The following is a 26,398-nucleotide window of genomic DNA, read 5'->3' on the forward strand; positions in this document are numbered from 1 at the left end:
TTTCACGAGAGAAGCATTTCACGGATTTAGCTCAGGTTTGTTTCAATAATTTGCTTGGACATTCCAGTCTCATCGCACTAAGTGTCATCGTTCACTTGTGGTACTGATTTATTTGCACAAATCTGAAAGAGACACAGCGGACCGAGGGAGTGGTGTCCTCCTCACTCACGCACCAGCCTCGGGGCGTACCTTACATCCGCTTAACTAGCGAGCGTGAGAACTACTTCACGGATTTAGATTTTGTTTTTTTTTTCCTATAATTTGCTGGAACATTCTGGTTGATTTTGTAACTTCTCTCATCGCACTAGGTATCATAGTTCGCTTGCAGGAGCGATATATTCGTGTTAATCTGAGACAGAGGCTGCAGGCCGAGGAGAGGGGGAAGCATGACGTCAGGAGTAGGGATCCAGGCGAGGCCCTCCTCACTGTCCTGTTTCACTAATGCGCAGGCAAAGCCGCCGGAGATGGCTTTTATAAACTACTTTAGAGTCCCTGTGCTTCCTGTTCTGGACGCTATCCAGTGACCTGAGATGAAGACTGAACTCCTTTGGTACTGTGTCACTTCGGAGAATCCTTGGGTACCGCTGGTTTGACTTTGTGTTGCTCACGGAGTCCCAAATGAGGCACATGACCTGCATTGTGAGGGAGCGTCAGTTACGGCACTATGGCCATGTGGCCCGATTCCCTTATGGTGATCCTTATTGTTGATGACCCGAGCAGCTGGACCAGGCCAAGGGGATGCCCACGTAAGACCTGGCTGTGGCAGATGGATGGTCTTTTTCAAGGGGTGGGACTGGACCGTGTGTCTGCCTGGGATCCCGAGCTGTTTCGTCATGTGGTGGGGGCATCAACATGCTGTGCCTGCTCCCTGTCCTGACCTGACTCTGCCTCATTGCTGAATATGAAGTGTGATCAAACGTTGCATTCAAGTAAAGTTTCATAAGAACAAAAGAAATTTGACAAACAAGCAAAGACCATTCAGCCCATCAGGCTCATTTGTTTGCTCATCCAGTGAGTAGACGTAAAATAATTAAATGGCCTTTAGCATATTTAAGTTGAATTAACAGCCCACCAGACATTCACAGTATGCTGAAAATAACTCGTTTTTGGACAGACTCTCATTATTCCCTTCTAAAGTTTGTTTGTATTAGAAAACCTTTGATCTTCTGCCAGACGGTGTCGTAGATGAAGAACGTTTTTAGCACTTTAATAAAGACCTCTTATCCCTCCCGCATGCACAATGGCACAATTCTTCCTCAGGGATGCCTAACGCGGATTCTTCAGATTCATTTTCTGACTTGGTGTCATGGTTTTTCTATGGGTGTCAGCCCAGGAGTTTGTTTCATATTTCTTTTGTGTTATGTGCCTTTTCTTTCAGTTAATTTCCATTCCTTTTGTGGTTTCTTTGTGTTTTCTTAATCCCTTTTGTTGGTTTAAATATTTCTCCCCAGTTTCTGTTAATAACCTCACCTAGTGTCTTTAAAGGTGGTGGGCAGGACCCTTCATTAAACTACAGACCCCAGGTGCTGTGATTAGGCCTCTCAGCAAGCGTCAGGAATTTCAATAGGTGGGTAGGTAGCTTGGTGGACTTTATTCCAGAGGAAGACTTGTTTGCAGTAGTAGGTCAGGTCAGTTCAGGCAGGAGAGCCTGCACTGGAACAGCACGTTGCTGCCCCCACCACACGACAAAACAGCTTGGGATCCTGGTTGGCAACCCCCCAGGCAAACACACGGTCCAGTTCCACTCTCCGGAAATGACCTGGTGTTATGTGGGCGACTCCTTTGCCTGGTCCAGCCACTCAGGTCCTCAGAATCGGATCACCCTCGGGTAATCACACCACATGGCAGTAGTGCCGTAACTGGCGCTTCCTCACATTGCAGGTAATGTGCCTCATTTGGGATTTTCTGAGCAACACAAAGTCAAACCAGTGGTACCCAAGGACTCTCTCAAGAGACATAGTACTGAAGGAGTCCAGTCTTCATCTCAGGTCACTGGATAGCGTCCATGTCTCATAAAGAAGACGCACCAGGGTTTTAAAGACTTGGACCTTCTTCCTTTTGCAGAGATATCAGGAGTGCCACACACCCCTCTCCTGTGACCTCATGACCCCCCAATCCATCTACTGACTTCATAGGAAGAGTCGCCAGAGACATGTATGTCACTGACGAGGTCGACACTCTCGTCACTGACGAGGTCGACACTCTCTCCACAGACAGACACACTGCTGATGACTCTGCCCAAGAGGTCATTAAAGGTCTAGATGTTGGTTTTTATCAGGACACTCGCAAGTCCAGACACTCAGAACACCTCGCTCAATCTCTGGAAAGCCCCAATCAGAGCCTCCATTGACTCCACGAGGATCACAGCATCGTCAGCAAAGTCAAGATCAGTGAATCTTTCTTCACCAACAGATGCCCACAGATGGTGGACCCCACAATCCTGCCCAACACCCAGTCCATGCAAGCATTGAACGGGTTAATAGCAGAATACACCGCTGACGAACCCCACAATCATCTGGGAAAAACACAGAAGGTCTGCCTCCACTCTGCACAGCACTCACAGTACCAGTGTACAGGCCAACCATAATGTCCAGCAACCTCGAGGGGATCCTTCAAAGTCTCAGGATGTCCCACAGGGCAGCTTGATCAACTGAGTCCAACACTGTACGAAAATCGACAAAAGGCTGCAAAGAAACTCTGCTGATATTCATGTTTGCACTCCATGAGAACCCTCAGTGCCAGGATGTGGTCGATGGTCGACTTCTTAGGCGTAAAACCAGACTGCTCCGGTCACTGGTAGGTGATCAGGTGATCACAGATCCTATTGAGGACGACCCTAGCAAGTAGCAGTACAAAAATATAAGGCATTAGGTGCGTTTCCATGCGCTTCGATAACCCGACTATTCACAGAAAACGGGTTACTAAAATGCCATGTAAACCTTTAGTCCGAATAGAGAAACTGGGCTATTGACCTCTGAGAAAGCCAATTAACTGAGGTTTTGATTTCTGAACGAGTAACCCGATTATGTGGCCATGTTAACCCTTAACCAGGTTATTCTCAAGGATCTTGTAGCCTGCACAAGTCCATCAGTCCACACATGTATTTGCTTTCAGCTGCCACAGGCCTACAAAATAAATTACCAGAGGCAGATGTGCGGGTTGTCATATTGTTCCTTCTGCTGGCTAAAATAATCTTTGTCAATATTTCAGAAATCGCTACATTTACACTGCATCTGGAAAGTATTCCCAGCGCATCACTTTTTCCACATTTTGTTATGTTACAGCCTTATTCCAAAATGGATTAAATTCATTTTTTTCCTCAGAATTCTACACACAACACCCCATAATGACAACGTGAAAAAAGTTTACTTGAGGTTTTTGCAAATTTATTAAAAATAAAAAAACTGAGAAATCCCATGTCCATAAGTATTCACAGCCTTTGCTCAATACTTTGTCGCTGCACCTTTGGCAGCAATTCCAGCCTCAAGTCTTTTTGAATATGATGCCACAAGCTTGGCACACCTATCCTTGGCCAGTTTCGCCCATTCCTCTTTGCAGCACCTCTCAAGCTCCATCAGGTTGGATGGGAAGCGTCGGTACACAGCCATTTTAAGATCTCTCCAGAGATGTTCAATCGGATTCAAGTCTGGGCTCTGGCCGGGCCACTCAAGGACATTCACAGAGTTGTCCTGAAGCCACTCCTTTGATATCTTGGCTGTGTGCTTAGGGTCGTTGTCCTGCTGAAAGATGAACCGTCGCCCCAGTCTGAGGTCAAGAGTGCTCTGGAGCAGGTTTTCATCCAGGATGTCTCTGTACATTGCTGCAGTCATTTTTCCCTTTATCCTGACTAGTCTCCCAGTCCCCACAACATGATGCTGCCACCACCATGCTTCACTGTAGGGATGGCATTGGCCTGGTGATGAGCGGTGCCTGGTTTCCTCCAAACGTGACGCCTGGCATTCACACCAAAGAGTTCAATCTTTGTCTTATCAGACCAGAGAATTTTCTTTCTCATGGTCTGAGAGTCCTTCAGGTGCCTTTTGGCAAACTCCAGGCAGGCTGCCATGTGCCTTTTACTAAGGAGTGGCTTCCATCTGGCCACTCTACCATACAGGCCTGATTGGTGGATTGCTGCAGAGATGGTTGTCCTTCTAGAAGGTTCTCCTCTCTCCACAGAGGACCTCTGGAGCTCTGACAGAGTGACCATCGGGTTCTTGGTCACCTCCCTGACTAAGGCCCTTCTCCCCCGATCGCTCAGTTTAGATGGCCGGCCAGCTCTAGGAAGAGTCCTGGTGGTTTCGAACTTCTTCCACTTACAGATGATGGAGGCCACTGTGCTCATTGGGACCTTCAAAGCAGCAGAAATTTTTCTGTAACCTTCCCCAGATTTGTGCCTCGAGACAATCCTGTCTCGGAGGTCTACAGACAATTCCTTTGACTTCATACTTGGTTTGTGCTCTGACATGAACTGTCAACTGTGGGACCTTCTATAGATAGGTGTGTGCCTTTCCAAATCAGGTCCAGTCAACTGCATTTACCACAGGTGGACTCCAATGAAGCTGCAGAAACATCTCAAGGATGATCAGGGGAAACAGGATGCACCTGAGCTAAATTTTGAGCTTCATGGCAAAGGCTATGAATACTTATGGACATGTGCTTTCTTAATTTTTTTATTTTTAATAAATTTGCAAAAATCTCAAGTAAACTTTTTTCATGTTGTCATTATGGGGTGTTGTGTGTAGAATTCTCAGGAAAAAAATGAATTGAATCCATTTTGGAATAAGGCTGTAAGATAACAAAATGTGGAAAAAGTGATGAAGCGCTGGGAATACTTTCCGGATGCACTGTATGTTGATGAGCTGAACGTATAGAGCTAAACTCAGCAACACTAATCATTATATTAAACGTAGGAAGTGAAAATGTGAGGTTTGAATACACAATGGGAAGTCTGAAAATTGAAAGTCCACCTTATGAGAAGGATTTAGGAGTCACAGTGGACTCTAAGCTATCAACTGCCAGACAGTGTTCAGAAGCCATTAAGAAGGCTAACAGAATATCCAGTTATATAGCGCCTTGATGTGTGGAATACAAGTCACAGGAGTTTCTGCTCAAGTTTTATAACACACTGGTGAGGCCTCATCTGGAGTCCTGTGTGGAGTTTTGGTCTCCAAGCTACAAAAAGGACATAGCAGCACAAGAGAAGGTCCGTAGAAGAGCGACTATCCCAGGGTTCTTCAACACGTCACTCACGAGCTACTGGTAGCTCACAACCCCTTTCCAAGTAGCTCACCAAAGGGTTAATGAATCCTCCATAAATTTGAAAACTTGATTAGTTAAATTAGGGGTGGGCGATCTTTCCAAAAAATCATATCACGACCCACAATCTGAATTGCAATCTCTCTTTTCAATGTGGCATACACTTAAGAGAATATCCGGACTGAAACTCATCAAGACCTAAGTAACACTTTATTTTAAATATCAAGCAGAGTTGAATTCAATTGTTTTCTCATTCGCTAGCTAAGCTGAGTTAAGCAACATGCCCTGAAGCTGACAAGTGAGTGAGGAAGGTCCCTCCCCTCAGCCCGCTGTGTGTTTCTTGGATTTGTGCAAATAAATTGTTACCGCAAGTGTACTATGATACATAGCGAAATGAGAGACGTCGTAAAATCAACCTGAATGTTCAAGCAAATTATAGAAAAAAACCCGATCTAAATCCGTTAAGTATTTCTCTCGTGAAAAACGGACAGACGTTGGATTTTATATAGTAGATATTAGTAAACCTTCAAAATAATGTGCAGTTAAAGTCTCAACAGCATTCTCAGCATTTCTTGAGCTTAGTAGAGCCAGATGACTATAAGGATAGATAGATAGATAGATAGATAGATAGATAGATAGATAGATAGATAGATAGATAGATAGATAGATAGATAGATAGATAGATAGATATGAAAGGCACTATATGATTGATAGATGGATAGATAGATAGATTATTAATCCCAAAGGGAAATTCACAAATTTACACAGAGAACCACAGACACATGGAATAAGTGACCAAGTAGTGTGGTAGACAGGAGGACTTTAGGGACCATCAAAACTCAACTTGATGTTATTTTAGAGGAATTACGTGGATAGGACTGCTGAGCTTTGGTGGGCTGGATCGCCTGCTCTTGTCCAGATTGTTCCAATGTTCTCCAATTGATAAAACAAAAGAATTACAAGCAGTTGTATCTCAAATGTTGTAAGGCACCTTGGATTAAGATGTCAGCGAAGTAAGAATAATAAAAGCTTTGTTGGACTGAATGGAGTGTTCTCATCCCTATTGTTCTGGTGAGACTCTCGACGGCAGTAGCGTAACGTGGTAAAAGTGACATGCGTTACGTCATCCGATTACTTTTTAAAGTAACGAGTAACCTAACTCAACACATATCTCATTAAAGTAAAAATCCTTGTGTTCTCATTACCCAGCAGCACTGGGCGTAAGGCAAGATGCACAAGAGTCGGCCTGCTGCTCCTTACTAGAGCTCAATCACACAGCCACGAGTGCAATCTGGTAAAAGAGACCAATTTGACTAAACGTATTTGTAAAACACAAGAGAATGATCACAGATGTCAAGCTTACTTTCAGATTCACGTTGGCCAAGGATGACATTTAACTCTTTTTTTGCACGGTATAATGAAGTTGAAGCATTTTTTTCAAAGGAGAACTCCAGACGCTTACTTGCATGACAGAAGGACAACTGGAGTCCCAAAGAAAAGTTGGGGTGCCAACCGGGACACCCCATTTAAAGCAATTGTCCCAATAAACTGAATAGAAGTAAGCAACAGGTTTCCAATATGCTGTTGTAGCCAACTGGGCTCTGTAGACTAAGGGCCTCTTTTGAGCTTCCTGAAGTGAGGCGATCTCCCCTGAAAACGTTTTACTTTTATGGTGTCCCAGTCCACAGGGGCGGGGCCTCTGGGATGCTGTGGGCGGAGTTCAGTTCCCCTCATGGGCTGCAGAAACAGAAAAGAGACGACATGGTCAGCGTCCGTGCGCTCCTTTCATCCCAGGCTGGTATTTCGTACCTCAGGAGAGTCTGGAAGGTGATCCTCAGACGCCCATGTGTGACAGCAGACAAGCAGGTTTCTGCCTTTTCCCAGGTTACTCACCTGTATCCCGTCAGGAGTGTGTGCGTGTAAACGGGGCTGACGTCAGATCAGATGACTTCAGCAGTTCCAGTTCAGGCATCAAGGTCTGATAATGTAAACACTGCGTTTCTCCTTAATTAAGTTCTCCGGTTTGAAAAAAGCACATTTGTGCCCACTGAATGTACCCAAGTTTATGAGAATAAAAAAAAGAAGAAAACGTGTACTAGAACCTGTGATTGTAAATGTTTCTAGTCAGCAGCACCAGTGCTGCCTGGTAAAATGTGAACTTTGGACCACTGCTATGCCAACGATGAAGTGAGCTGCAGATAACACACTTTATAACAACTGAATTAGCATTACAAAAATAAAACTGATTTGGTTGAATTAGAATTTCTCCTAATGGCTCAGGTTCAAAATGTTTCAATCACCCCGTGTGTGTTGTGTAACACGCTCTACAAGAAAAAAGTACAAAATAAAAACCAAACCGCACAGCCTCAGGGAAGGAGCTGTGAGAACTTCATTAACTGGAAAGGCACACGCGGGTGTAAATCTAGAAAGATGCCGCCGGCCTGATTTCTGGCGCCTGTCAAGTGGTGCCAGCGAATGCAGGTGTGAATGTGCCGACACCTGCTTGGGACGGCGAAGAAAGCAGAAAGTCAACTTCATTTACCGAAAGGCAAGCCACAGAAAAGGTGAGGAGCTTAGTACGTGTCAAGCACATCACCCAAAAAATGTCAATAATAACAATAAAACCTTCATTCTAGGCTGTCATTTCAGATGAATCATAAGCAGCACTGTGAGGGCTTCAGTCCTCGGCTGCTATGATGAAACCTCCATGCTGACTGATCATCGGAAGTAGTAGGGGTCACGTCCCTGGCTCCTTTGCCTTCTTTTTATTTATTCTCTTGCTTCTCTTTTACTTTGTAAGTTCTGTTTGGGTTTTCTTTCTGCTTATATATTAATAGTATAAATATTTCTATTAATACCGGGCTATTCAAAATGAAAGAGCAGATTTCAAAAATGTATTTCAAACAAACTGTATAAGACAGAAACACACTGGACAGAGGAAAGTTCAAAGTTTGGTCCTAAGGTCCTTGAGATTGCACGCACTCAACATGAGCAACACGTGTAGCGTGACAAACATCAAAACGGTAGACCATTTCTTGCCATACATGAGTCGACTGGTCCCTAGTTACTGAATTCACAGCTTCTTCAATTCGATGTCGCAAATCTTGAAGATTAGCGGGCATAGGTGGAACAAACACTCTGTCTTTAATGTACCCTCATAGGTAAAAATCACAGGGGGTGTAAGGTCTGGAGACCTGGGAGGCCATAGACGATGAGCAAGATCTTGTTGTTCACCTCTTCCAGTCCATCGTCCTGGAATGGTGTCGTTCAAGTAGCGCCGTACCTCCAAGTGGAAATGAGGCAGAGCACCATCTTGCATGAAAATGAAGTAATTTGAATCTTCTTGAAGTTGGGGAAACCACCAGTTTTGTAGCATGTCCAGGTATGAAAATCCAGTCACAGTTTGCTCCGCAAAAAAGAAAGGTCCATAAACTGTGCTTGCAGAAATGGCACAAAACACATTTACCTTCGGCGAGTCTCTTTTATGTTCAATGACTATACAAGGGGCTCATGTTGAGTGCATGCATAGGACCAAACTTTGAACTTTTCTCTATCCAGTGTGTTTCTGTCTTATACAGTTTGTTTGAAATACATTTTCGAAATCTGCTCTTTCATTTAGATAAGCTCAGTATTAACAGCACAGTATTGCGATGTTTAGGTGTTGTCTTCTGTTACTACAGTACAGCCATGTCACGATGAGGCCATTGGTACTTACAGCCGAGGGTCAGACGACGACAGTAGGGTGGTGATGTTCTAGAACAGGGGTGGGCGGGCAGTGTCGGTCCTGGAGGGCCGCAGTGCAGGCTGCAGGTTTTTGTTCCATCCCAGTTTCTTAATGAGAAGTCAATTCTTGCTGATGAAGCACTTATTACTTAAGTGACATTTTGATGCTTCATTTTAGTGGTCTGTCTTGTTAAGGTTCCCCACCCTTAATTGCTTATTTCAGTCTTAAACAGCTGCATTCAGTGTTTTAACTCTTTGAGGGCTGAATATTTTTCCAAAAAACGTAGTTTCTGAAAAACAATATGTTCACACAGAAATCAACATAAAATGTCTGTTACTGCATGCTGTGGCTGCCAGTTTACCAAGAATATGCGTCAGGCTGTCTTTGCGTGGCTGGGACAAAGTCGCAGTGCATTGCAGTGTGGTTTCTACCTCTTATCATTGTTAAGTGGCAGTCCTCCCTGGCAAACATTCTCAGTACAACGATTAGCTGGGGACCAATCAGCTGAAGCTGGAACCTCACATTCGTTTTCAATCAAAATCTGAGTCCGACAAGTCGTAGTCCAGTTCAGAGATAATAGACAAAACGTCGCTCACGGAGTGTTTTGCTTTACCCATTCACTTCGATCTCTTGCCAGATGTCAGTGCCATTTTTGCTGTTGTTTGTGCCTTGCTACTCACAAGAGTGCAGGAAATCTCAGTCAAACCAATGAATCTAACTTTCCTTCTAGCAACGAGAGTCCAACTAAAACATAACGGTTGGTTTTGTCATAGTTTACAGTCGATTACCATCATCAACCTCCTTTTGACAAAAGTCGACATCAGCCCTGAAAGAGTTAATGGCTCCTTATTAGCAATAAGATGACAAAGCAGCCAGCAGTTCTCCATCTTGCTTCTTTCCATTTCCATCTGTGTGTGTTCATCACGCACTATTTGATTTAATAAAACACTTAATAGAAAAATGTGACAGACTGAAAATGATCCATTTTAGGCTTTGAATCATTGGGATGATACCCTTGGAAAGGGAAAAAATCTACAAAATAGGAACCTAACAAGCCATAAAATGAAATAACGTCTGAGATTGGCCAGGATTGGTTTCTCATGGAGCAATTGAGTTGGAATGAAAACCTGTAACCACTTCTTTCTCAGATGTAGAACCCTCGTCATCATCTGAGTTCAACTCTGCTATAGAGCATCTTTATTTGAAAACAGCGGTGTCAGATCGGGGGGAGCGTGAACATGACTGAGAGAATAAAACTGAATAAAAAAATAATAAACCTAACCTTTACAAGTACCATAAATTTACACCAGCTGTTGCAGACTCAAATCAAATGTGTTTTTATTCTAAAATAGTAAGAATAAGAGCAGCTCACTTCTCAAAACTGATTCGTCCGGGGTCAAACTCGTGACCCTTTTATTACAGACACCAGTTCTTACTGTTACGCCACCAAAGCAGTCGTGTTAAAGATGTGTCAATGTCACACCCTAACGCGGGTTCTTTTTCTGCCGTTATATTCTTGAATAGAAGTGCACTTGTTTTGTTATACTTGTACCTTTTGTGAAAGTGTTTATTTGATATTTGGACTTCAGGCTTCACACATTATACGCTTCATGTCTACATTTTGTCAATTATTACTAAAACATGACAAAGTTTCTGTTTTATCGATGTGTTTACATAGATTGTTGTAGACACGGAACACACATGAAATGCATGTGTTCCAAATAACAATATAGTATTTAGTCTAGTCTATACAACTCTAAGCAGGTAAACAGACTTGAGCTGAGAAAACTTTGTGTGGCGGTGGGGGGATGTGATAGCAGGCTGCTTGCTGCTTGTCGATACATTTTCAAGACAAAAGACGCTGACGGAGAGGTGCGAAGGAATTTAAGGTGGGATTTATGACATTTTTCTTAGGCTTTGGTAATTCTAGTGTTAATGGCCTCACCCCAACTGGGATTAAAGCTGGCAACCATCCACATGCTCCACCCATTATGGCCTCCCAGCTGGGTAAGGCATTGCACTTCATCCCGATTGGTATGGCCGTCTGTCCACTGTGCCATTTACAATGTGGACTGTGTATACTGTTTACACCATGTTCATGTGAGGACCCACCCCTGATGAGCTGCCCTACTAGGGACAGCCCTGTCATTGAAATGGTAGTGTCTAAAAGTGCACAGCAGAATTAAGACAGAGGAGAAAGAACTTCTAAGGCTGTTGTGCATTCGCCTCAGTAATATTTGCACTCCAGGTTAACAGTCGTGTCCTCTTTTTCATTTGTGCAGCCAGGCGCCTCGCCTCCCAAAAGCTGGAGAGACCGTCCACGGGCACAAGTTCTTCATTGGCTTCGGTGGCAAAGGAGCCAACCAGTGTGTCCAGGCCAGTCGACTGGGAGCTAAAACAGCAATGGTGTGTAAGGTAAGGTGCAGGCATCTGTCGGCCCATTGGTTCTTTTTTGTCCTGTCAGCCATCTGATGGTTTCTTCTGAAGCAATGGGGGTAAAGTGTCATCGTCGTTTTGGATCTTTTGCATTTATACAAATTCTCTGTTGATCCGTTACCCTAAATACAGATTTAAAAAATATAAAAAGTTTGGAAAGTTCCTTCATATAGATAGATAGAAGTAATCAAGCTAATCTCATGAGCGCTGATGTCAATGCACCCTACTAACACCAAAGAATCCTTTCAGTTTGTTATCCAGAATGTTGGACAAGCAGCCAGTGCGCAGTGCAGACCTTTATGCTTCGGTGATGACGCATGTTGTGACTTCCAGTTTCCCTGTGGTAGCCACATTACTACTAGCAGCAGAATGCAAAGAGTTAAAAAGAAAAAAAAATGGGGTTCCAAAAAAACAACATGAAGGTGCACCAAAATGTGAAAAAAATTTAAATGCCTTAAGACGATCCCAAAAACTAAAAACTGGTAAAAGAATGAGATTCCCCACTTCTTCTTCTTCACCTCCTTTCGGCTGCTCCCATTAGAGGTTGCTACAGTGGATCATCTTGTTCCATATCTTTCTGTCCTCTGTATCTTGTTCTGTTACACCCATCACCTGCATGTCCTCTCTCACCACATCCATAAACCTTCTCTTAGGCCTTCCTCTTTTCCTCTTCCCTGGCAGCTCTATCCTTAGCACCCTTCTCCCAATATACCCAGCATCTCTCCAAACCAACGCAATCTCACCTCTCTGACTTTGTCACCAAACCGTCCCACCTGAGCTGACCCTCTAATGTCCTCATTTCTCATCCTGTCCATCCTCATCACACCCAATGCAAATCTTAGCATCTTTAACTCTGCCACCTCCAGCTCTGTCTCCTGTGCCACCGTCTCCAGCCCATATAACATAGCTGGTCTCACTACCGTCTTGTAGACCTTCCCTTTCACTCTTGCTGTCACAAATCACTCCTGACACTCTTCTCCACCCCGCCTGCACTCTCTTTTTCACCTCTCTCCCACAATCCCCATTATTCTGCACTGTTGATCCCAAGTATTTAAACTCCTCCACCTTCACCAACTCTACTCCCCTCATCCTCACCATTCCACTGACCTCCCTCTCATTCACTCACATGTATTCTGTCTTGGTGGTCCTACTGACCTTCATTCCTCTCCTCTCCAGAGCAGATCTCAATGAAAATATATCAAATAACACCGGCGAAAACTTAGCAAATATCCAAAATTGTGACAATAAGAGAGCGTCACATGGTTTTTAGGTAGATGTGGACAAGAACCTCACTGTGCTGGGTAACCGCGGTGTCACCAGGAGCTTTTTGTTGGATTCTTAAGATCCTTTGTGATTCAAAGTCAGCTGACCTGCAGCCTTGTCACTTAGTTGTTCAAAGGGTGACACACAAAGTGAGCAGCTTGACTGGGTGGTGCTTCCTAACCTCCACCTCATGGTGGCCATGTCTCTTTAAACTGAACAGTGCGTTCTGCTAAATTTCTGCTTTTCTTTCCTCTACAGCTCGGCCAAGATGTCTTTGGAAACAACTACCTCCAGAACTTTAAGGACCAAGGAGTGACCACAGGTGGTTATTTAGACCATATTCTTTCTTTTTTTTTAATGGACAGCATTTCCATTACCTTTATTGTGTTCACATCCCACAATAAGTGCTTCAGAGCTGTCAGCTTTACCGAATGCCACCCAGGCTTTGCTGCTGGTCCTCAGCTTTCATTTATATGGATAACTCCTGCAATGCAGGACAATGGAGGACCACAACAGAGCAGGCCGTTGTGATGGACACGTCAGAGGATGCTTATTGTCCTTGACAAGGGGATAGGTGACACACCACAGACATGTCAACAGCGTGACATTCATCTTCACTGACAAAGCACACGGTCACCATTCATAGCAAGGTAGGTCCCTGCTCTGAGGACTGCAAGGCCAAAGGTGCTGGTCATAATCAAATATAAAAGGCAGATGGATTGTGCATGTGTTTGTTTATCCATAATCCATATCTGCTCATTTTAAGATCCAATTTCTTTTATTCTTTATTTTTCCGAGACGTTTCCAGTGTGTGTCATGTTTTTGACTCAGTTACGAAGAATTCCATTCTTTTAGTGACTCTTAAGTTTTAGAATGGTTTTCTTGATGTTCAAATTATTTTACATCTGATCAGAACACCATTATTGGGCAACGCCATGTTTGTGTATGCAGAAATGGACGAGGATGTGCAGCACATGATGTCACCATCAATACCTGTTTCAATAGTAGTGTCCATGCAGTTCCTGTTACTCTGAGATTGAAAGAAACAATTCACAATGGCTGGAGTGTGTGCCTTCCTTGATTTGTTTTTCTTCATACTGACTTTGCAGTATTTGACTGCGTTTTTGGGTTCAGTGCTGTTTACAGAGGAAAGAGCAGACACTGATTTGTGCAGCGGGCTTCTAGCCTTAAAGCATCCTGACAAATCTTAAATGCCCGTACGTGTGGCATATTCAATGAGCTGTTTGTGACAAATCCCAGGTATGGAACTGAGCTCGGCTAAGACCCCGACACTGCACACTGCTTTGACTGTTTGTGAACAGGACGTCTGATGTAATGTGTTGATGTCCTCACCAGAGTGAATTGTCCTTAATTCAGCTGTGCTAATCATAATTAGGCTCTCAAATTGCAATCGTCAAATAGTTGTTTTTCATTTCTGATTACAGAGTCTTGTGGTGAAAGGGAGTTGTCCTGAGGTGGATGTCACAAAAAGCCAATATTGGGCAGGAAGCCAGTGCAGCTCAGCCATCATTGCAGTCATGTGGTTGTGGTTACCGATAGAAGTAGAGAGGAGAAATGCCGTCAGCATGTGCCGTTGTAATGGCTGCTATCTTTAAAAGCTCTTAGGCTCCTCTCTTAATACAAAGAGGCTCAGCAACAGAATCCACCACTTATTGGCTCTGTCTGATCAGTGATGGCTGACTCACCCATCAAGCTCTATGCTGTCCAAGCAGACGTTTTGTCACAAGAACAGTATTTTTGACTTTCTTTCATCTTTGTTTTACTGCAGATTTCGTGAGTCAGACTGGAGAAGCAGCTACAGGCGCAGCCTCCATTATTGTGAATGACCAAGGTAAAGAGCACCCAGCTGTGACCCGGCGTGACTCACTCATGGGACTCACTTTCATTTGCTGTCTTCCCAGTGTCTCATGAGTAATGGCCCTGTACCATGTAGTTCCTTTAACCAAGTGTAACTGCAGTCAGCAATGCCTGTGACGTCATTCGTGTCACTCCTACAAATGGCACTCATGACACACCCATTCAGTGACATCATCCTCGACGCGCCCACACCAAGGCACCACTCGAATACTCAGAAAATGAATAGTTTTTTCTATTCCAACAGATGGCTCAAGCAACACTATACATAATAACCAAAAATTCACATCAAAAATACTGTCAGAGGGTGCTAATCCCATTCAAGTCGGGACGGAAGTGTAGTCGCTTAGGATATGATGTGCATTAAGTGGGGATCCCAAACTTGGACCCTGGGAGTCCAGCGTGTTAATGGAATTTGTTATTTATTTACACAGTTTTTCCCTGTTCTCACTTTACTGAGTTGATAAAGGCAGATCACCAAAATGTTTAATGGCCTCAAATGAAATTTGTACTCCCACTAACACTCTTTTTTCTGTTTAATTTTAGTTGCCCCAGTTTGACAGCATTTGGGTTAGGAATCTCTAGAGCAAGGGCCTCCAACCTTTTTTCCCCTTAGAGCTACTTTTACAAAATGAAAATGGCCGAGAGCTCCTCATGTTTTCTAACGTTTATTCTCATCGCTTATTTCAACCCAAACAAACTGAATAAGCTTGTTTGGCCTGAACATTTACAAGATGTTGGTGTCCACATCTCACATTTTGCATTAAAACATCACAAAAAATATTGAGTTCACCTGCAAGTGCATTTTGTATATCTGTATGCATTTTCTAGTGTATCTCACACTATTGAATTAAAACATGAAGGCCATTAGAACAAGACAATGCAATTCCAAATATACAGATGTGACTAATTCACATGTCACCGTGTCACTTCACCAGAGTCTTCACAGGTCCAGTCACATGTGTGACGTGTTTTTTAGTTAGTGACATGACTGTCACTGAAGCGTATGGTGGAGTGGAGCCTCTCAGGTTCACTCTTATGGAGTCATTTCAATGTCCGTCTGTCAGTCTTGTTGTGAACTTTGACTTCATGACATTCATGTCAGACTCACAGAGGTATGGAGACCCAAATAAAGCCGACATTTTCAGAGCTGCTTGGTGAAGATTCTTCTAGTTATCAGCTCTACTAAGCTCCAGAAATGTTGAGAACGCTGTTGAGACTTTAACTGCACATTATTTTGAAGGTTGACTAATATATAATATATAAAATCCAATGTCTTTGTCTGTATGTCTGTCTGCTTTTCACATAAGAACTACTTAACGGATTTAGATCGGGTTTTTTTTCTATAATTTGCTTGAACATTCAGGTTGATTTTGCGACTTCTCTCATTGCAGTAAGTATCAGAGTTCACCTGCGGTACCAATTTATTTGCGCGAATCAGAGAAACACGCGGCGGGCCGAGGGGAAGGGCTTTCCTCACTCACTCGTCAGCTTCGGGGTGTGTTCCTTAATTCCGCTTAGCTAATGAACGAGAAAACAATTGAATTCAGCTTTGTTTGATATTTAAAATAAAGTGTTTTGATGAGTTTGAGTCTCTTAAGTGTATGCCACATTGAAAAGAGAGATTGCAATTCAGATTGTGGATCATGATTTTGTGTTAAATGGATCATGATATAATTTTTTTGGAAAGATCGCCCACTCCTAATTTGAAATTTATTGTAGGATTCATTAACCCTTTGGCGTGCTACTTGGAAAGGGGTTGCGAGTCGACGTGTTAGAGACCCCTGCTCTAGAGCAATGCTATTGTTTGTGATGCACCTTCTGTTGGAATGAAAACTGTATGTGTTTCACAAAACACATTCCAACAGATGGCTCATAGCAGATGTTTGCACTGAATATGCCCGATTTTGTTTGACCTTGAAAGTTAAATTCTAACTCTTAAGAAATCCCTAACTCCATAATGTTCATCTTTCTTCTTTACTAAGTAACAAAGACCGCCATTAATTCCACCTCTGATATTGATCAGCTAATTATCAGCTAATCGCCATTCTGGATTTCGAGTCACCTCAGTGATTTATTTAATTGTTGACTTTCATCTTTCTTGTATGCTTGGTTGTGTACTTTATATTCCAAGGTGTGTGAAAACATTACAATGCACAGACACTGCACTTCCAACAATGTATGCAAAAGCAAGAACAAACAGCATCTGTCATAATATTGAGTGTGTGATTCAGAACACGCAAGTGTGTGTAAGTAATGCAATGCGTGAACCAACATTTCAACATAGCTGTACTCAGATTATATTTTGTTTTAGTGGAAAACCAATGAATCAAGCAGCAGTTGGTCCAGAATGCAATGCTCCCTGGCGGATTTCTTAATCCAGATTTAAACAACCAGGGCAGAGTACAACTGCCTACCGCCCTCCAGTGCTGGTGTTTTACACGTATAGTTTTCCTTAGTTTGATGTGTTTTATGTGTTATTTTTAAAATAAAAAGTTAATTTTTGTTATCTTCAATTTTTTTATCATAATGTCGTTTTTTTCACATAATTACATGCATTGCAGTGGTGACGTCACGTGATGTGATGTGTAAACAGGGTGACAGAAGCACTTCTCCGTCTTCCTCGGTGGTTACACGCACCTTTTTAAACTTTGTAGTGATAGTTTTGTTTTCAAGTAGGCCCTCATTAGTGGTAAGGTCTTTGTTTTGACCTCTTTGTGACGTCGACCTACAGCTTCATCTTGGCCCCCTGCTTTGTCTGACCTTCTTTCTTGGCTTCATCTCCTGCCTCTGTTCTTTCTTAAAATAAGCCTTGGACACCTTGTGTCTCTGTAACAACATGGAGTTTGAAATTAGAGGAATGCAGGTCATGTGCTCCTACTTCAAGAAGGGGCTCCCTGCACCCAGTTTGTTGTTTTGTGTATTGCATTGTTGGGCTTTTTTTGGTGTTGTGTTCCTCTGCTTTCTTAAATACAATCTTAAATCTTTCCTCAGTGCTTCTCCCTCACTGCTTTCTTGTTAGCACTTGTCTCAACAGACGCTATCCTAGTCAGGTGCCAGCTCCTAGTTTTAGCTCATCCACCTTAAGAAAACGATAAGTGTCGGTGTACCTGTGTTTCTGTTTGTCTATCCAGTTGCTAAGTCCCTGCAATTTCGAAAGATGGCACATCACATATGTTTGTTGAAACAGAATGCATCGCACTTGCCATTTTAACAGATGGTGCAACACAAACATTAACACTGCTTTTACAAATCCCAAACCAAATGGCATGTGACAGAGCCATACACATTGCATTTTTCATTCCAACAGAAGACGCATTACAAACATTTTTAGTCATACAATGCATTGCATTTTTCATTTCAATGGATTGGGCGTCACACATCTGAGCAGTAAAAGTTCCAATAGTTAGTTTTGCACATGAATTGTCCACTTTAAAAAAAAAAAAAAAAAAAAAAAAGGATGAGTGTTTTTGTCTTGTTGTTATGTCTGGATCATTCCAACAGGTGGCACGTCATAAACATTTGTAGTAAAAACTGCATTGCATATGTTTTTACCAACAGATGGCACATAACAAACATTAATACTTCCTTTTACGAATCCCATTCCAAAAAATAGTGCATCCAGGGCCAGTGCCGCCATTAAGGCAAATTAGGCGTTCCCCTAGGGTGCAAATCATAAATGGGGGAACCCAGCCACACTGGTTAGCTACTAAACAATCAGTTGGCACAGTATTAAGCTTGGCCTAGGGCTCAAAATATCCCAGCAATGGCACTGGGTGCATTACAAACATTAACACTGTTTTATGAATTCCATACAAAATGGCATATAACAGAGACATATGCATTGCATGGTATGCTGCAAACATTAACACTAAGGTCTTTGTTGATTATTTCGATTTTGAGCCATCTTAGCACAGCTAGTTCTATTTAATTATACAGTGCCATCATGGATAAGGAGCTTGCCATCGACCTTTTGTAAGGATATCTAGTTTCTGTTCCTTGGACGTATGACACTGGTAGGACTTACTTCTCTTTATTCATGTCATGCAGGAGAAAATGCTATTGTGATTGTGGCTGGTGCCAACCTGCTGCTAGACGTGGAGGATCTGAAGAAGGCGTCACTGGCCATCTCCACAGCACGGGTGCTGGTGTGCCAGCTTGAAATCACCCCTGCTGTGTCTCTGCAAGCTCTGAAGATGGCACGGAACTCAGGAGGTATGAACTTTACTCATCAGTATCCAGATAAGTAGTTTGGCTAGTGTTTAACTGAGGAAGTGTCATGATGTGTATACTGAAAATCATTAGCTGTCCTCATGCTGACCGGTAAACACCTGGCAGCACCACAGACAGGCCTGCTACTGGACGTACAGTGTGTGCAGTCCCATGTTCTGTCTGTGTTACGGTGGCTTGTCCTTTGTCACTTCAAAGCTGTTTGATTCTGATTTCCGCAACAGTTTGTGGTTGTGATGCTCTCACATTTCCTGGTGTTTAAATCTCACTGGCTGGATTTTGATTGATTTTTTTGTAGTATGAAAAGTGCCTGAACATGCATGTTTGGCTGGTGTGGTCAAAATTTAACATCTTATTAAAGAAAGAAACATCTTCTAACAGGACAATTCAGTAATCAGGCAGGAGAAAAGCTGTTCATTGTATCTTTTAATGACTCCTCGGCAAAATGCTTTGGAGGGAGCATTCATGAAAAGCCATCCATTACAGCCTGGTCAGAATGATCAGAGAAACAAAGAATAGAGGTTCATTTTATAAACTGTTGAATTTACATACAGTGTCATTCAATGCATACATTTGACTCTGGTTGGTTTACACCCAAATATTTATATAGAATAAAAGTCTATTATATTATACCAGTAATGGCGTACTGCATGATAACGTGCAGTGAACACACTTGACTTGACCATTCATAGTATTCATCCTCTCTTTCTCTGTACATTTATCATTCGTTTACTCAGAGGTTGATGCGCTTGTTGCTTCCTGAGCAGTTCTTCTTTTCTCCACCATAGCGGCCTGCTGCTTCTCTTACTTCATCAGCATTTTTTTGCGTTAAAACTGATTAAGTTAGTTTTTGTGTTGCAATTACTTAGTACGTTTTTCTTCATGTTTCACTTAAGCTGTCACTTAAGTCTTCTATCTGCCTCAAGAATGATTTAAGATATGAAGATGTAGAGGAAGTGATCGTGAAGGTGGTAGGGAATGAGAACGATGCACGTACGCACACACCACACAGCCGCCCTGCCGTGCACTGCCAAGAGTTGATTCTACAATAAAATAAAAATAAAAAGAGTAATAAAAATCATCACCCCGAAAGTGGATAGTAGACATCACGTAGTATATGTGTACCGAATTTCAGGTCAATTGGTGAAACGGTTTGCGAGCTACAGGTGATTTATAATCCCGGACAGACAAACGAACAGCCACGGTAGCGTATTATATGTAAAGATTCTGGTGGTTCTTATACCTTTTGAGATGAGACACAATACTTGAAATTTCTGTGCTTATAACGACTGTCCATTCTAGTTTATAGGACACTAGCTGATTACCCAGTGGCTTCGCTCACTGAGTGCAAGGGAAAAAAATAAAATGTAGTCTATAACTTTAATAAGTTATTAAACAGTAAAACATTAACATTTAAGAAGTAAAGATACATTGAGCACTACTGGAGTGGTTTCAGGTAAACTGCATTTTAAAGGCACTATAACACAACAGGTAAGTAGTACTAACAGCAGCTAAAATGTATTTGGATCATCTCTCGGTAGTAGATCCCTTGTGAAAGGCACTACATGACCGCTGTGGTATAGAAATTACTTTTTCTATGTGATCGTCCAAATTTCTGCCTGACAACCTTGCACTATGTGCCTGTGATTTAAGAGAAAAATAATTCTGATAAATGTGGACGCTGCCCTTCCGTGCTTAACAGGCAGAAGATCCAAACAATTCCCAAGTCCAACACTTTACATGAAGAGGTCTGTACACCTTCTTAGATGTAAACTCTCCATCTTCTTAAAATAATGGATCACAAAAGCAACCTTGAATGTTGTGGGGTTTTAGTGACCCGAACTCACCTTAAGGGACAAACAGAGTCCTGCTTCGATGGCGCCAATTAAACTCATTCGCAAAGATTTCCACTCTCCCAGGAGCCGACGGGGCACTTGAAGTGTCACAAACAGTGCAAGAAGAGAGGACGCTGGCCGAAACTGCAAAGCTCTCGACCCGGCGGAGCAGCCCAACATTCCACACCTCCCAGAGTCCACTTTGTTCTCACGACCCCTCGCAGGTGAAGACGGCAGTGGCAGTTTCCGCAACAGTCACGTGGACGAATAAATAAAACTTTTCTGTCAGAATGCGCCTGGCGGCAGACGGCTCAGCACTGTACTCCAGACAGGAGGGGTGGGAGAGGGCGACGCGGGTCGCATTTCTATGGGATAGAACGGCGTGTTTGTGTTTACTTCGTTTCAATATCAGTAAAATAACTCTCACACAAATAATAACAATTCGTAAAGATGATATAAAAATGGCGTCCACAAACAAAGTGATTAGTTCCTGTATTATAATATGTTCTGTGGTCATACATAATTTCCATATCGAGTGGTTATACGTCATTTCCGTTTCAAACGCGAAAAGAATTTTATATATATAGATATGCTGATTTCTTAGTCATCCTTCAGTACATTTTGTGTATTACATAAAACCCTTCTTCTGTTACATTCTTTATTTAATTCACCATCTCAGTGTTTTTCCTAAACCAAATCTTATATTTCAGCGTACATTTAGTTGTTCACTTGACCTTTATTTGGTTTTCCACAATTATTAACCCTTTATGGTATTTCTTTAAGACAAATGCTATGTTACCCCAAAATTATTCTTCCACACTGGCATTACAGTACAATACAATCAGCCATCAAGCTGCCTATTGGCCATTCCACAGCTGAGTCAGTGCTGGGCCAGCCAATCCGATGAAAGGACCCCTCTACCCGATGATTCCTGCGATCCTCCATCATAGATGACTTTACCTTAGGCAGGCAAAACAACTTGGCAGGTGGGTAATTTGAGTACCGAGAAGAGAAACCGAATAGGTGAGGGTTAGTAACAAATTATAGCTATCACGTTACTTCTGTTTTAGTGCTAATGACTAACAACAGAGATGCTGTCTGCAAAGTTAATCAGCAGCTCTAGTCAGGGTGTGCTAAACTGAAGTGGTGAGTCTTCATCTGAGATTTGAAAGCTGAGCTGAAAGGGGCATCTCTTATAACAACAACATTTATTTCTATAGCACATTTTCATACAAATAATGTAGCTCAAAGTGCTTTACATGATGAAGAAAGAGAAAAAAAAGACAAAATAAGAATTAAAATAAGAGAACACTAATTAACATAGAATAAAAGTAAGGTCCAATGGCCAGGGAGGACAGAAAAAACAAAAGAAACTCCAGACGGCTGGAGAAAAAAATAAAATCTGCAGGGGTTCCATGCCATGAGACCACCCAGCCCCCTGTAGGCATTCTACCTAACATCAATGACCTCAGTCAGTCCTCATTGTATTCAGGGTTCTTATGGAAGGACTTGATGATGACGGTCACATGGACTTCTGGTCTTTAATCCATCAATGTAGGGACATTCCACAGTTTAGGGGCCCTGTAACTAAAAGCTCGACCCCCCCACAACTGTTATTTTATTAATCCTTGGAATCAGAAGCAGACTGTCATCTTGAGATCTTAATGTGCGCTCAGGTTTGTAAGTCATGATAAGTTCAGATAAGTAAGCCAGACTTTGGCCATTTAATGCTTTATATGTTAAAAGGAGGATTTTGAAATCTGCCCTAAACGTAACCGGGAGCGAGTGTAAGGATGTGAGGACTGGAGTTATGTGTTTGTATTTTCTTGTTCTTGTAATGATTCTTGCAGCAGCATTTTGGATTAACTGGAGGCTGAATAAAGAACAGTTTGAACATCCAATAAACACCACATTGCTGTAGTCAATCCTACTAGAAATAAATACATGAATTAATTTCTCAGAATCCTGTTTATTTAGAAAGTGCTTTCATTTCCCAACATTTTTAAGATGGATGAAACCTGATGTGGACATCTTTGTAATGTGCACTTTAAATGACCTTCTAGAGTCAAAGATAAAGCTGAGATTGTGGGCTGATTCATTAGCGAAGGCTGGACAGACATCATTAGTTAGGTGAGTTAATGTCGGCGTTAGAGATGTTTGCACACATAGAAGAGAATATTCCAGTGTGGTCCCACCACAATTTTCATGCCAGGAGTACTGCTGGGAAAGTGTTTATTGGTGTTGAACGTGAGCTCTTGGGAAATGCCGTCCTTGCACAGGCGGGCTCAATTCAGCCAGTGAAATGACGGTGCCAGATGTCTGGACAGCACAGGACAAATTTCTCGCAGATGTGTCAAGGTCAGCGAGGTGGAGGCACCAGTAAGAATCGTCTTCATTTTTATAATTAATTTACAATGATATGTCGAGTTTAGATGTCACCTAACTCTAGCAGTTAACATTTTATGCATGTTATAAAGGGTTCAAAAGGAAGATGCTGGAGCTCCATGTGGAGAACCCCGTATATTTGATGTATTAAAAAGAGCAAAAAAGTAAAAAGGCACACAAGGGTGCAAAACAATCCTAGTTTCCGTCCACTCATCGAGGGCACTCTGACTTCCTTCAGGGCTGAACTTAAAATGAACAAAGACTTCTGGCTTGGCGATGGCTTAAATGGTGTCAAGCCCCCCAATGGAGCAGGGTTACTGGGAGGAACCAAACTGGATGACTGCTCCTCTCTGGAACGAGCCTTGGAACTGTGGGTTAAAAATGAACATTCAGTCAGCAAAACAGCGCCCTCTCTTGGTCAGGGGTGTCGAAATCCGGTCCTGGAGGGCCACAGTGGCCCTATCTTCAGTTTTTGCTGCTAATTAACTTCTTTTGCCTTACTGTTAATTAACTTGACTCAGGCCCCTTAGTTGTTAGCTTAGCTTAGCAGCCAAACAATAATGAGACACAAAACAAGCTGCCATATGACCAGCTCACCTGTGCCCATCACACAATATCTGATAATAAAGAAAGGTGAAGGCGTCTCAGTAAGATTGATGTCTCAAGTCATCAAAACATTTTGACAATGTTTATAGAAAAACTGAAAATCAAGAGTTTTGGAAATGTCTGCTGTGGCCGAATGAGAGCAGCAACAAGCCGTGGGATTAAATAGCGGCTTTAATTAACGGCAAGAATCGGCTTCTCATTAAGAAACTGGTTGGAGTGAAGTTGGCTGAAGTTTGACGTCGCAATTTAGCTGTTCATCTGTTGCCTCATTTCACATCTCATTTCTGTTTGGCTGCCATTTAATGAAGAAACAAATCAACTCAGATGACTGAATCCTTAAAAACAGGGCTATTAAAATGAAGGGAAAAGGAGTTAATTAGCAGTGAAAACTGGTCACGGATTAGGAAAACACTGCGGGCCCAGAGTGCGACTCCCCTGCTTTAAGATGTCCCCTATGCGTCACACCATATTTGGTGGTTTTCAATGTGGAGATTGTGTTTTTAGGGTTTATTTATAATTTTTGACTTTTTTTTTTGAAGGAAATAACACTGCATACAATCAATTTGAATTTTTGCAACAGATGGACTTCATAGTCAAACTAGAAAAATAAAAATGAAAAGAAAATATTAGAAATTTATGAAAGGAAAGCAACAAAATAGAATTTAATCCCCACCTAAAACATTTCATTAATTTTTAATTGTTTTACCAAAGTTTAATTTTGTTCCCTTCCTGTTTTTCCTTTGCTTACATAATGTGGTAGGATGCATCATGAGATTGTGATGTCACAGGAAATGACAGTATAATTATGACACCATTTCCTGTTTATCTCCAAACCAAATCTTTGCTAGCGATGATCAGCTTGTACACCAAGCAGTCCCTGGCGTCAGGTGTTGTTTCTGATGACTTCTGAGCTCCTTTTTCGTCCTTGACTTTGATTCTCGTTTTTCCCTCGTGTTTTGTTTGCCTTTTTCTTTCTCGTTCCTCCTGGCCTTCCCTGCCTATAAAGTGTGGCTCACGTTGTCCATTCCTGATTATTTCCTTTACATCTCACAATAATCCTCAGACACCTTGTGTCTAATAACACTAACTTTATCATTTTTAGTGTTAATCAGTGCCAGGAAATTCACATAAATTTAGATACCAAGTTGTGGTGCACGGTGCGCCAGTAGAAACGAGACACCAGTAGAAATTTATCAACCAGGAGAAAATCTCGCATATCATTTTTAAGGCAGTTTAGCACATCATGGAGCCTCCTTTGTTACTTGTCATAAATAAAATCGTAGGTTGTGGGTGTGGGTGCTCCGCTACCTTCTGACACGATGTGGCTGTGGAGGTGGAAAAACAAGGTTCTTGTAAACATGGAAGGACCACTAGAACGCGGTACTTGGCCATGGATGAGATGCCTTTTAGGAAAAAAAATATCTTCTTATATACTGTAATTGTCTACCGTGGCTGTTCATATGTCTGTCCAGGATTTTAAGTCACCTGTAGCTCGCAAACTGTTTGACTGCTTGACCTGAAATTTGGTACACATATACTACGTGACGTCTACTGTCTGCTTTCAGGGTGATGATTGACCTCCAGGGTTATTCCTCTTTTTATTTTTATTTTATTTTATTGTAGAATCAACACTTGGCAGTGGCCGCATGGCCGCCGTTCTCATCCCTACCACCTTTGCCGTCACTTCTTCTACCTCTTCATATCTTAAATCATTCTTGAGGCAGATTGAAGACTTAAGTGGCAGCTTAAGTGAAAGATTAAAGAAAACGTACTAAGTAATTGCAACACAAACACTGACTTCATCAGTTTGAATGCGAAAGATGCCAACGAAAGAAGAGAAGAAGCGGGCCACTAGGCTGGAGAAAAGAAGAGCTGCTCAGGAAGCAGCAACCTCTGAGCAAACGAATGCTAAACGTACAGAGAAAGAGAAGGAAAACTAGGAATGCACAAGTCAAGTGTATTCACTGCACGTTATCATTATAGCAGTGCGCCATTACTGCCGTATAAATAATTGGAGGACAACTGAACTGAAATGCTGGAGTCAAGCACACACTCACACATGTTGTATGCAGCAACCCAAATGTGAACTGCTATCTCACTCACTATACAATAATCACAGAACAAATGGCACTTAGGATCACTAATATGTGTTCAATGCATGTAATAAAAAAGACCATATGCTAATGTGAAAGCCATCTGTGCTCTAGTTATTTCAGTTAGCTAAAAGAAGTCAATATTCTCACCTGAACCTGCTTGCAGTTTTTTCGTCCACTTTACTGCCAGTGTCAGTCTGACATAAGGAAAGGAGAACATGCGAGGTGGCACATTATGGATGGAGCGAGCTGCGTGTAAAAAAAGCACCAAGTGAAAATGTGAGAATGAACCGGGGGCTTTCTTTGTGAATTTGGTACTCGGCCACAAACAAGCTGCCTTTTTGAGTACAGCTATATTAAAATAACAGTGCATGTAGTTTTACTCCAGATGTGTACACAAGCAAAGTAAGCCAACTCTAGAGACTCTTCACCTACAGTCTCTGTGGCACATCTTCTTGTCTGACATGATAGCATCGAGAACGTTTAGCCAACAAATTTGTCAGTAGAACATTAGAACACTCGAGACGAGAACAGGTCATTCAGCCCAAAAACACTCGCCAGTCCTATCCACTTATTTCTTCCAAAAAAACCAAGTCGAGTTTTGAAAGTCCCTAAAGTCTTACTGTCCACCACACTACTTGGTCGCTTATTCCAAGTGTCTATCGTTCTTTGTGTAAAGAAAATCTTCCTAATGT

At 42.2% G+C, this 26,398-nt stretch overlaps 1 protein-coding gene across 1 annotated transcript in view; it reads left to right on the plus strand.

Moving 5' to 3' along the window:
- Positions 1-26,398, plus strand: part of rbks (ribokinase) — a 171,567-nt gene that overhangs the window by 102,443 nt on the left and 42,726 nt on the right. The window contains exons 3-6 of the mRNA XM_028796333.2: positions 11,263-11,395; positions 12,938-13,001; positions 14,469-14,531; positions 18,605-18,769. Of these exons, the coding sequence (XP_028652166.1) occupies positions 11,263-11,395; positions 12,938-13,001; positions 14,469-14,531; positions 18,605-18,769 (425 nt within the window). The remainder of the gene's footprint in view (positions 1-11,262; positions 11,396-12,937; positions 13,002-14,468; positions 14,532-18,604; positions 18,770-26,398) is intronic.

Source organism: Erpetoichthys calabaricus, chromosome 3 (assembly GCF_900747795.2).
Source record: "Erpetoichthys calabaricus chromosome 3, fErpCal1.3, whole genome shotgun sequence".
NCBI classification, from domain to species: domain Eukaryota; kingdom Metazoa; phylum Chordata; class Cladistia; order Polypteriformes; family Polypteridae; genus Erpetoichthys; species Erpetoichthys calabaricus.